The sequence below is a fragment of the Calonectris borealis genome, chromosome 16 (assembly GCF_964195595.1).
Source record: "Calonectris borealis chromosome 16, bCalBor7.hap1.2, whole genome shotgun sequence".
Classification (NCBI taxonomy): Eukaryota; Metazoa; Chordata; class Aves; order Procellariiformes; family Procellariidae; genus Calonectris; species Calonectris borealis.
Window position 1 is genome coordinate 20,843,849 of NC_134327.1, and position 12,625 is coordinate 20,856,473.

General features: G+C 67.8%; 1 protein-coding gene across 1 annotated transcript; it reads left to right on the forward strand.

The window, feature by feature from the left end:
- The first annotated feature begins 1,573 nt into the window (after nt 1–1,573).
- On the forward strand, nt 1,574–11,911 carry TFAP4 (transcription factor AP-4). Its single transcript, XM_075165920.1, has 7 exons — nt 1,574–1,790; nt 6,809–6,974; nt 7,525–7,623; nt 8,174–8,344; nt 8,642–8,779; nt 10,269–10,427; nt 10,540–11,911. Exons 1-7 carry the CDS (start codon nt 1,702–1,704, stop codon nt 10,732–10,734), a joined length of 1,017 nt encoding a protein of 338 aa, XP_075022021.1. The 5' UTR covers nt 1,574–1,701; the 3' UTR covers nt 10,735–11,911.
- The last annotated feature ends 714 nt before the right edge of the window (nt 11,912–12,625 follow it).

The window sequence follows — 12,625 nt, forward strand, 5'->3', positions numbered from 1 at the left end:
AGGACAGGCCAGGATGGGATAGGGTGGGATGGGATGGGACAGGATGGGATGGGGATAGGATGGATGAGATGGGGACAGGACGGGACGGGACAGGACAGGACAGGACAGGACAGGGTAGGGTAGGGTAGAGTAGGGTGGGACAAGATGGTACAAGGGTAGGACAGGATGGGATAGAATGGGATGGGGATAGGGCAGGATAGGATGGGGGTAGGACACGATGAGATGGAACAGGATCAGGTAAGGTCGGACAGGATGGAACAGGATGGGATGGGGACACGACAGGATGGGATAGGATGGGATGGGGACAAGACACGTCAGGATAGGATGGGATGGGATAGGATAGGATGGGATGGGGCTAGGGCAGGATGGATAGGATAGGATGGGATGGGGACTAGACAGGTCAGGATAGGAGAGGATAGGATGGGATAGGATGGGATGGGGACTGTACAAGATGGATAGGATGGGATGGGACAGGATCGGATGAGGTTGGATAGGATGGAATGGGATGGCATGGAGACACGATAGGATGGGATGGGGATGGGATAGGATGGGATGGGGACAAGACAGGTCAGGATAGGATGGGATGGGATGGGAATAGAATGTAATGGGATAGGATGTGATGGGGACAAGAGCTCAGGATAGGTTAGGATGGGGATAGGGACAGGACAGGGTGGGATAGGGTAGGATGGGATGGGTCAGGATAGGATGGGATGGGGGCAAGACAGGTCAGGATAGGGTGGCATGGGATAGGATAGGATGAGATGGGATAGGATGGGATGGGGCTAGGGCAGGATGGGATGGGATGGGATAGGATGGGATAGGATGGGACAGGATAGGGACAGGACAGGATGGGACAGGATCAGATGAGGTTGGACAGGATGGAATGGGATGGCACAGGGAAGCGGCAGGATGGGATAGGATGGGATGGGGACAAGACAGGTCAGGATAGGGTGGCATGGGATAGGATAGGAGGAGATAGGACAGGATGAGATGGGGCTAGGGCAGGATGGGATGGGATGGGATAGGATGGGACAGGATAGGACAGGATAGGGACAGGACAGGATGGGATAGGATGAGATGGGACAGGATTGGATGAGGTTGGACAGGATGGAACGGGATGGCACGGGGATACGACGGGATGGGATAGGATGGGATGGGGACAAGACTGGTCAGGATGGGATAGGATAGGATAGGACGGGATAGGGACAGGACAGGATGGGACAGGATAAGATGGGATGGGGACAAGACAGGTCGGGATAGGGTGGCATGGGATACGACAGGATGAGATGGGACAGGATGGGACGGGGCTAGGGCAGGATGGGACGAGGTGGGATGGGGTGGGTAGGGGGTCTTACGGGGACAGGACAGGTTGGGATAGGATAGACGGGCTGGGGACAGGTCGGGTCGGGCCGGGATGGGAGAGAAGAGCCCCCCGCACCCCGCCTGGGGGTGGCGCGGGGGCCGGCTCCCTCCCCAGCCCCCTTCCCCCTCCCGCCGTCCTTTGTTTACATGGGCCGGTGGCTGGCGGAGGCGGCGCCGCCGGGGGCGGGCGGGCGGGCGGGGGGAGGCGGCGGGCGGGCGGGAGCCGCCGCGCTCGCACCAGCTGTTTCCCGCCTTGAGCCGCAGGCAGAGGCCGCCGGAGCCGGAGCCGGAGCCGGAGCCGGAGCCGGGCCCGGCCGCCCCCCCCGCCGCCGCCCCGGCATGGAGTACTTCATGGTGCCGGCCCAGAAGGTGCCGTCCCTGCAGCACTTCAGGAAATCCGAGAAGGAGGTCATCGGCGGGCTCTGCAGGTGGGGGCGCGGGGGAGGCGGCGGGAGCCCCGGCGGGGGGAGAGGGCCCCCCCCAAATTGCCTTTGTAGGGTGGGTTTTTTTTGGGGGGGGGGGGGGTTTGATGGCGGGGGAGGGGGGGGGAGCGCAGCGCGGCCGCCGCAGCCCCACCGCCCGCACGTGGTCCCGGCCGCGCACATGGGGCCGGGCGGCCGCGCGGGGCCGGGACGGGGGAGGCGCCGCCCGCCCCCCACGGGGGGGGGGTGGGGTGGGTTTTTGGAGGGAGGGGGTGTTTAAAGGAGTGGGGGTGTTGTGGGGTGGGGGGGGGTGGGGGGTCCGGCGGGGTGTGCGTGGGGGGGGTGGTGTGTGTTTACTGCCGGGCCTGGCCGTGACTCTGCAGCCCTCCCGGAGGAGGCGGGTCGTGGCCGGGGCTGCCGGGACATGTAGTGCGGGGAGGCGGCGGCACAAAGCCCGGGGACACGGGTGGGGGGAGCCCCGGCGGATCGCGGGACCCCCCCCTCCTCCCACCCGCCGGGCATGGGGCTGGAGCCACGGGGCTGCTCGGGGCCTGGCGGGGAGGCGGCGGGCGGGCGGGCCCCCGCCACGCGTGGGGGGGCGGCACAGGCCCCTCGGGGCCACGCGGGGCGGCCCTCGGCGCTCCGGAACCCGTGGGGCGGCACAAGATCTCCCCTCTGGGCCCTGCCCCGCCGTGGGGCGGGCCTGAGCGGCCGGGGCCTGCCGCGCGTGGGGGGCGGCCCGGCCCCCGAGGGGCCCTGTGGGGCAGCCCAGGCCCGTGGGGTCCCTGTGGGGCAGCTCAGGCCCCGAGGGGCCCGGCCCCGCTGTGGGGCAGCCCTCAGCAGCCAGGCCCCACTACACGCGTGGGGCGGCCCCGGCCCCTCCAGGCCCAGCCCCGCTGTGGGGCAGTCCCGCCCCAGCCCACGCGCTCCTCCCGGGGGCCAGCCCTGCCCCACGGGGGCCCGGTGGCCCGGCCCCACCTCCCCGCTGCCCCACAGGCTCACCTGGGGTGGGGGGGCTGCGTCCCGGTGATGCTGGGGGGGTGCCCACGCCTGAGGCCCCCGGGGGGTGCAGCTGTGGGGCAGGGACCCGGGCCATGGGGCGGCTTCGCCGGGGTCCCCCACGTTGGTCACTGCGGGTGGCTGTGGCCCGGCATGGGCCAGTGGCCTGGGTGGGAGGGCAACCACCTGGGCAGGGAAATGGGTCCATCTTGCCCGGGGCTGGGGGGGCTGCGCGGCCCCACACCCCCCCCGGCGTGGGGCAGAGCTCTGGGGGAGCCTCGCTGCCTTTCCACCGCCCCGAGCTCGGGGACACCCTGCCTGCGGGCTTGGGGACACCCTGCCTGCGGGCTCGGGGTGCTGGGGGGGCCTGTGAGCTCAGGGGTGCCCTGCCTGCAAGCTCGGGGTGCTGGGGGGGGCCTGTGAGCTCAGGGGTGCCCTGCCTGCAAGCTCAGGGTGCTGGGGGGGCCTGTGAGCTCAGGGGTGCCCTGCGTGCAAACTCGGGGTGCTGGGGGGGGCCTGTGAGCTCAGGGGTGCCCTGCCTGCAAGCTCGGGGTGCTGGGGGGCCTGTGAGCTCAGGGGTGCCCTGCCTGCAAGCTCGGGGTGCTGGGGGGCCTGTGAGCTCAGGGGTGCCCTGCCTGCAAGCTCAGGGTGCTGGGGGGCCTGTGAGCTCAGGGGTGCCCTGCCTGCGAGCTCGGGGTGCCGGGGGGCCTGTGAGCTCAGGGGTGCCCTGCCTGCGAGCTCGGGGTGCCGGGGGGCCTGTGAGCTCAGGGGTGCCCTGCCTGCGAGCTCGGGGTGCCGGGGGGCCTGTGAGCTCAGGGGTGCCCTGCCTGCAAGCTCGGGGTGCTGGGGGGGCCTGTGAGCTCAGGGGTGCCCTGCCTGCAAGCTCAGGGTGCTGGGGGGCCTGTGAGCTCAGGGATGCCCTGCCTGCAAGCTCGGGGTGCTGGGGGGCCTGTGAGCTCAGGGGTGCCCTGCCTGCGAGCTCGGGGTGCTCAGGGACACCCTGCCTGTGTACTTGGGCATACCCTGCCTGCGAGCTCGGGGACAACCTGCCTGCAAGCTTAGTGAGCTTGGGGATGCCCTTCGTGCAAGCTTGGGGACATCCTGCCTGCAAGCTTGGGGACACCCTGCTTGCGAGCTCAGGGACACCCTGCCTGTGACCTCAGGGGGCTCGGGGCACCCTGCCCGCAAGCCTGGGGACGTCCTGCCTGCGCGGCCATGCTTCCCCTGCCCACCAGTGCAAACCAGAGCACGAGTTGTGGGCAGCAGCAGACACGAGCGGGCAGAGCAGGCGTCTGCCACGGGCCCGCCGAGCCCCCAGCCTCCTCGCCGGGCAGCAGCAGCGGCTCCGACACCCCCGTGGGTTTGTTTCCCTCGAGGTCCAGGCGAGCGTGACGTCCCTGCCGGGCTGTGCCGGGGGCTGCCGCGCTGCCGGGGCGGGATGGACCAAATTCTACTCGCCCAACCCAAATCCCACGGCACTGGCGAGGGCCAGGGACATCCCAGGGGCTTCTCTCCTGTGCCAGAGCTCCGACGGGTGCCACCCGCTCCCCCTGCCTCTGTCCTGCCCCATCCCTGGCGGTGCTGGGTGCCAGGCCGGCTTCTGAATCCATGGTTTTGTTCCTCCTTTCCATATTTCGCTGTCACTTCTCAGGTCTCTTCCCAGGAAGAGCAGCTGGGGCAGGTTGCGGGAGGTCTGCCGGCGAGGAAGCAGGCTCTTCCTCCTTCCCCGGTATTTAAGAAACCGCTTCCGCGCTGCCCGGTCCGGGGCCTCTCCATCCCATTCCCCTCCGACATCCCGGAGCAGCGCTCCGGCCACCTCCGCGGCCCCCCCAGGCATCACTGCAGGGAGACGGGGGACAGACCCTGTCCGTACAAAGGGACGACGTCCCCGAGACCTGCCGGGGTTTGGCGTGGTTCGGGGACAAGTTTGGGACTGGTTTTCGGCAGGAGGAGGGAGGCGGGTGACGGCCACCGCCGGATGGGAGCCCTGTGCCATGATCCCACCGCAGGCAGCTCTGGGTCCGCGCGGCAGACGGCGGCTCCCCGCGAGTGGGGCAGACCCCCGGGCACCCATCCCTGCTCCGCACCCCCCAGGACACCCATTGGGAGCTGCACGGGAGGGATCCAGTGCAGCGGGTGCTGGGCACCCGGCATCAGCCTGCACTGGAATGCTGCCCCGGCGGCTGGGGACAAACGTCTTCCCGGCCCCGTGGGCTGAGCTGGGATCCTTCCCCATCCCTCTAGGATGAGCTGGGATCCTTCCCCATCCCCTTGGGATGAGCTGGGATCCTTCCCCATCCCCCTAGGATGAGCTGGGATCCTTCCCCATCCCTCTAGGATGAGCTGGGATCCTTCCCCATCCCCTTGGGATGAGCTGGGATCCTTCTCTATCCCATTGGACTGAGCTGGGATTCTTCCCCATCCCCCTGAACTGAGCTGGGATCCTTCCCCATCCCCTTGGGATGAGCTAGGATCCTTCCCTGTCCCATTGGGCTGAGCTGGGATCCTTCACCATCCCCCTGGGATGCACTGGGATCCTTCCGCATCCCTTGGGATGCGCTGAGATCCTTCTCTATCCTATTGGGATGAGCTGGGATCCTTCCCCGTCTCCCTGGGCTGAGCTGGGATCCTTCCCCATCCCTCCGGGATGAGCTGGGATCCTTCCCCGTCCCCAGGTATCTCAGCAGAGTCATTCATATCTCAGCAGGGTGCATTCCCCAGTAGCAACAGGCGATGGGTGGCCTGGGAGCCCCTGGGCGCTGCCCGGGCACACGGCGGTGCTGCGAGCAGGGCTTGGCTTTGCCGCTTCGACCCCTGGGCTCCCAAACCTCCCCGGTTCCTCCCTGGTTCCTCCATGGCCTTGCCGGGACGGCAGGGGGGCAGGGAGGGCAGGATGCCGGGCTTTGCTTTCCAGCCGGGTGTTGGCAAGGCGCTGGGTGGGACGGTGCCGTCTCCCCGTGCCGGAGCCGCTGGGCACCTGGGCAGGAGGCCGAAGCCCGTCTTATCTCGCCTCGTGCCGGCAGCCCGGCCCTCGTGTTTAGTCTGCGGTGCCTCGCAGCATCCCCGGCGCCGGCGGCCTGACTTGCAGCCGGTGGGTGCCGGGTGCTTGCGTGCACCCCGGAGAGAGCTGCCGCTGGCAGCAGCGGGGAGGCGAAATGGCCGGCGGCGTGGCGGGGGCTGCCGGTCGCGTTGGTTTGGCGTAATGGCCAGTTATTGCCCTGGTGCTCGGCTTATTAATTGCCAGTGGTGGCCACTGCCTGGTGGGCTCGCCGTCCCCACGATCCAAAACCATTGCCAAGATTTGGTCGCCCCGCTCCCTCGGGGGCAGAAGCGGGGTGTGGGTGAAGAAGCTGAACCCCCACAGCGGTGGGCTTTGCTCGGGGGGCCGGTCCCCTGGACCCATGGGTGTTGGCTTTGGCCGGCCGGAGCCCTCCCCGCCGCTGTCCCCGCTTGCTGCCGGCGGCGGCGGCTCTGGGAGGCATTTCCCGGCCCATCTGCGGGGCGAGGGCGCGGGGGGCGAGGAGGCGGCGGCAGGAAGCAGGCAGGAGCTGCGGCTTGGGGTGGGACGGGGGCTTCTCTGCTGGGAGCTGTCATCTGGAAGCCATCAGCGGGGCGGGAGGGAGGGAGCCGCCTTCCCGGGGCCACACACGCCGGCCGGCCCCGCGGGGACACAGCCGGCCGGCCCGCAGCCTCCCTCGCCCTCCCGGGGGTCCCCGCCATGCTCTGCCGTCCCCTCCGCTCCCCTCGCCCCGTCGGGCAGCCCGTGTCCGAGCCCGGCAGAGCTGGGGGGCTGCAGCAGGGTCGCCGTTTGGTCGATGCATCCCCCAGAGCTTTGGGTACGGGGCTGGAGAAACCCACCCGCCCGCTTTTGTGCTCGCCGGTGCCGCAGCCATCGTCCCTTCGGTGTTTCCCGTCCCTTTGGCAGCTTGGCATCGTCACTGCAAAGCGAGGGGGGGGACACGGCGGGGGCGAGCCGGCGGCAGGGGTGCAGCCCCCTCCTCCCTAACCCCGTGTCCCTCTCGCAGCTTGGCTAACATCCCATTGACTCCGGAGACCCAGCGGGACCAGGAGCGGCGGATACGCAGGGAAATCGCCAACAGCAACGAGAGACGGCGGATGCAGAGCATCAATGCTGGCTTCCAGTCTCTGAAAACCCTCATCCCACACACGGACGGGGAGAAGCTCAGCAAGGTGAGCGGGACGTCACCGGGGCCGCGGCGATGCGGGATGCAGACACCGGTCCTGCATGTGGAGGTTTTTGGCTTTGCTTGTCGGGCAGGACAGGGCTGTAAGAGTAATTGGGGGTATTTGCATATGTTAATTCAGCGATGGAGGTCTCTCCTGGGGAGGTTTCCTCGGTGGGAGTGGGTGTGCATCGCAAACCTAGTGTCCCGGAGCGGGCTGGGTGCGTGTGACAGCACCCCGCGCCCTGGGAGCAGGGTGGCATGTGCCTGGGTGACGAGGTGGCCCCGCTGCGGAGGGGAGTGGGGCGAGGAGGCGGCGCTCGGCTGCCGGTCGGCTTCCTGAGATGGGTGAACTGGAGGTTCACCATGGTGGAAATCCCAGGGGAGACCCAGGGGTGAAGCAGACCCTGGATGGAGACACGGGGCCGGGCAAGGAGCAGTGCTGCTGCCTCCCGGGCAGGAGGGGGGCTCGGCAGGAGGGGGGCTCGGCAGGAGGGGGGCTCGGCGGGACGCCGGAGCCTCTCCTGCCTCAGCGTGCCCTCCCGGCTCTCCCGCAGGCAGCCATCCTCCAGCAGACGGCCGAGTACATCTTCTCCCTGGAGCAGGAGAAGACTCGGCTACTGCAGCAGAACACCCAGCTCAAGCGGTTCATCCAGGTAGCGCCTGCCTGCGCACCCCAGGGACGGGACGGGAGGGGACAGGACGGTCCTGGCTGGCTGGGGAGGGGACACCGTCGCTGTTCCTTGGGGTCAGGGCGAGACCCTCTGCCCTAATAAGCCGGGGGGTGGAGATGTTTCACACCCTCCTGGCAGGGCAGGGGAGCCCGGTTCAACTCGGCATCCCGTACCTGGCAGGAGGAGAAGGGCTGGGGTCCCGTTTTCCATTTGGGGTATCGGGGTACGGCCCGGTGGCAGCTCCGGCTCTGGAGTGGCCTGGTTGAACTGTTGTGGGTGTCACAGAGTGAGAAGCGGGTTTGCACAAGGCTGGGTGGGTGAGGACCAGGAGGGTGGGCGCGCGCAGGGTGCAGGAGCCCATCCGTCCCCAGGCATCGACCCCATGTGCTGCCCACGTCCCCGGGGAGCCCCTTCCCTGCAGGGAGCTGTGCTGGGGGGTGGCCAAGGGGGTGGCATCACCCAGACGTGGTCCAGATGGAGGGGAGAGCATCGGAGCTGGTCCCCGACCCCTGACACCGCATCCCTGCGGCAGGAGTTCAGCGGCTCCTCCCCGAAGCGGCGACGGGCGGAGGACAAAGACGAGGGCATCGGCTCGCCGGATATTTGGGAGGACGAGAAAGCCGAGGATCTGCGGCGGGAGATGATCGAGCTCCGGCAGCAGCTGGACAAGGAGCGCTCGGTCCGCATGATGCTGGAGGAGCAGGTGAGGCCACGCGGGGGCCGGATCCGGCTGCGGCGCTGCCGCCTGTGCGGCACCGCGCTGGCCGTGCGCGGGGCGGGCTCGCCCTCTAGCGGGCTCTGCCGCCGCCGTGCCGGAGCCCCCCGGGGACACCGGCGCTGCCGCCGTGTAACGGGCCATGTGCTCCGGCCACCTCCGCTCCACGCTTGGCCGGGGGCTCCCTGGCTCTGCTGCGTCCGTCCCACGGGGACCCTGCCCGGCGGGGATCAGGGGGTGCCACGCCGGGCTCCCCACCGACGTCGGGGCTCTCTCGGCCGGCAGGTTCGCTCCCTGGAGGCTCACATGTACCCCGAGAAGCTGAAGGTGATCGCTCAGCAAGTGCAGCTCCAGCAGCAGCAGGAGCAGGTGAGGTTGCTGCACCAGGAGAAGCTAGAGCGCGAGCAGCAGATCCGAACCCAGGTGAGTGCGCGGACGCCGCCCCAGCCCACCCTGGCCGTAGCCCACCCGTGGGGACACCCTGGTAGCCTCCCGCCCCCCGAGCGGTGCAGCCGGGTGCGCGGGCGGTGAAATACAGGGGGTCGGGGCGGTTCGGTGATGTGCTCGGCACCTCCTGTCCCTTAGGGCTGGCTGGGCCGGACAGCGGTGTCCCAGCAAAGCTCTCACCCTTGGGGAATTGGGAAAGGGGCGCACATGGCCTCCCCAGCGCTCAGGGGGGGCTGCACTCACGGGCACCCTGTGTTTCGGGGGGGGGTTGTGGCTTGGACCGTGCTGCGGCGGCTTCCAAGCGGCTCCGTTCGCCGGCGCGGAGGGCTTTGTGCGGGGAAGGTCGCTTTCTGGCGGGCAGGGATTCAGCTGGGCGCTGAGCCCGCGGCTTTCCAAGGCTGTGCCGGGAGGTGCTGGATGTGGCCGCCCCTGGCTCGCCCCCCCACAGCACCGTGTCCCTCCCCGCCAGGCTCTCCCCACCGGGCACGGGTGGAGAGCAGCTCCCGCTCCGGTGAGCTGTGGTCCTGCTCCAGCTCCCACCGGCCACGTTTCCTCGCCCTCGGGCAATGAACGGGCACCCGTCCCGTCGGCGGGTGATGCCAGCAGTCACGACGGCACCCCCGCCAGCGGTTGATGCAGGTCACGCTCCCTGTGCCGGAGCGGGTGGTTTGCAGCGGCGTGGAGACCATCCCCATCTCTGGGGGTTCACCTCTCACTGGGTGACTCCTGCTGAGTTTTGGGGACCCCCAAACCGCTCCCTGCTGCCCGCCAGGCTGGGGAAGGGGAGCGGGCGAGCTGGCAGGCGGCGCTGCCGGGCAGACGTGCGTGGGGACAGGAGCCTTCAGCCTTTTCCCCCGGCACAGTTGGATTTGCCGACGGTGGGGGGAGCCTTACAGCAGCCCGGCGCAGCGGGGAGGCGAGCGCGGTGCCGGCACCCGGTCCTTCCTCGCTGCCACCCTGGAGCTCAGCCCAGGGGGACGCCGGCCTGGGGAGCTTCAAAGGGAGGGAGAAAAACCAGCTTCCTCCCTCCTTTGGCTTCCGCGGAGCTGCGTCCCCGCAGGATCCCCGCCGGCCGCCTCCCGGGGAAGTTCAGCCTATTTTTAGGTGAACTCTCCTTAGCCTCCTGCCAGGGCGGATCTTCCCATCCGCTCTTTTAACGAGGATCTCCGAGGGGTGCGGGAGGTGCCCGGCTCTGCAGTTGGGGGTGACGGGAGGGCTGGCGCTTGCCTCTGCTGGCTTAAAAGCCCAAATCTTTCCCTCTTCGGGATATGGGGAAACCTTCATGTTCTGCTCTGCCGAAGCTGAGTTGATGGCAGCTTTCAGCTGGTGTCCTCTCGCGTCCGTCCGGGACGGGTGAACCTGAGCAGTGGAGCTGCTGCTTCAGCTTTTATGGGTTCTCAGAGGAGTTTGGGCTTCACAAGCCCAAGGTCCTGCTGACCGGGGGGGTTTTTGCTTCTCTCCCCAGCTCCTGCCATCACACGCTCCCCCAGCGCCCACCCACCACCCCACCGTGATCGTTCCAGCGCCGCCTCCCTCCCATCACGTCACCGTGGTCACCATGGGCCCGTCCTCGGTCATCAACACAGTCTCCACGTCCCGGCAAAACCTGGACACCATCGTTCAGGTAAGGGGGGGGGGGGACCGAGGAGGACAGCGGTGGGGAGGCTTTGGGGGGTCCCTGGGTGCATCGGAGCGGGGGACACGAGGTGCTGACGGCCGGCGGTTGCCCTCGGCAGGCGATCCAGCACATCGAGGGGACGCAGGAGAAGCAGCTGCAGGAAGAGGAGCAGAGACGCGCCGTCATCGTCACGCCGGCGCGTGCCTGCCCCGAGCCCTCCGCCTCCGACACCGCCTCCGACACCGAGGGCAACGACAGTGACTCCATGGACCAGAGCAAAGAAGAGCCCTCGGGGGACGGGGAGCTGCCCTGACACCCCCCGGCCGACAGCCGGGGAGGGGAGCTGGGGCGGGGGAGGGGGGAAACGTCAGAGAATATGCTGAAATTTTTAAAAAATACAACGCAATTTGGGTCTCTTTTATGACCTTTTTCCAATACTGTAAAGCAAGAGTGCTGGAAGCAGGCAAAGGTCACCCTTCAGCTCCCGGGGGGGGGTGGGTGCTCGAGGGGGGCCACAACGGGACGCGGGGGGCTCGGGGCGCGGTGGGATGGCGGCGGGGGGGTGTTAGGGATGGGGGGGGTCGCAGCCCCCCACCCCGTTTTATCAACCCCCCCCCCGCCGAGCCACAGGGAATCCTGCCAAGCCGGCGGCAGCCCCGGCGTTCCCGATGGCGTTCCCTTGGGACGGGGCCTTCGGTTGGGATCTTAATTTGGTTTTTTCCTCCTCTTTTGTGTTTTTTTTTTAATTAAATGTTCGTTTTTAAGCAGGGGGGAGATGCCAAGTGACACGGCAGCAAAGGCGGACAGGGACCCCCGGCTTGGGGGTACAACCAGCCCCACCACTGCTCCCGCACTCCGCGTGGGGCAGGGAAAACCCCTTTGGAGAGTAAAAAAATCTTGGGATTACACCCGTGAGAGCAGAGGCGGGAGGGCCGGCACGTGCCACCAGCCCGGCATTTCCAACGCCCGCCCCCTCGGCACGGGGATGGCGGTTTGGGGGCTGATTTTACACCCCCGTCCCCATCCCTGTCCCCATCCCCGTCCCCTCCCCGTCCCCCTCCCCATCCCCGTCCCCCCATCCCGCTCCCATCCCTCCTTTAAGCACTTAATCCGGTTTGCGGGGTCCGTCAGCTCCGAAGAGCTTTTCTATTTCGTGATTGTGTCGCTTGGGTCTGTCGTGGCAGGCGGGGGGGTCCCCGTCTTGTGTGCCCCCCCCCTCGCCCCCGCCGCCCCCCGCCCGGCTGTAGGGTTTTAGGCCAGTCGTGTGTAGAGCCTCGGTGGTATTTGGTAGGTTCCCCCCCAGCCGCAGCTGTTTCTCGGTTCCTTTCCCTTTTTTTTTTTTTTTTTTTTTTTTTGTATTTTTTTTACGATTTTCAGGTCTTTGTGTTGATTGAGAAGCTATTCTATTTTGTTAAGAAAGTGGAAAAAAAAAAAAGAGGCTCGTGCCTTTGTAAAGAAACAAAATAAAGTTTGTACTTGGTTTTTTAGAAGCTCGGTCCCGGCGTTAACGTCTGTCGGGGGGGGGGGACCGGGACGGGGCTGGATCCAGCCCCTGCGGGGCACTGGACCCTCTCGGGGGACCTGGGGGTTGCGGGGTGGGCAGGGGAGCGCTGCCTGCGTTGGGAATCGCAGGCAGGGAGCAGGCAGGAGGCAAAGGCAGAAGGATGCTGGCCCTGGCGAGGTTTCCCGCTGAGCGGCCGGGCTCAGCCCTGCCCACACGTGCAACGAGTGCATCGGGGCTCAGCTTGCCGCTGAGATGGGGGCTGGGGGTCTGCAACTGGTTTTAGTGAGGCCACTCGGTCGTGGGGGGGGCCGGGGCCAGGCTTTGTGTCCCCCCCCACCCTGGGGATGGCACCCATGGGGCCCCAGGATGGGGGGTGCCCCCATGGCTTGGGGACTGGGCACCCATCTCTCCCCATGGCTCTCCGTGGGGTTCCTGGTTTGCCTCATGGCTCTGTCAGGCTGGGGGCACCCATCTGTCCCTCCGTGGCTTTTTGGGGGGGGCACCCATCTTCTCCCACAGGGCACCCCCTCTCCATGGGGCACCCACCTCTCAGCTCCCCCCACGGCCGTGCCTCTCTCCCGCTCCCCCTCCACACCACGGCCCTCCGCAGTGCCCAGCCGAGCACCGGCTCCTGCCGGCTCCCCCGCCATTGCCCCCTCCCTGCCACCCCCAATCTTGGGGCCGGGGGCTGCCCCTGCTC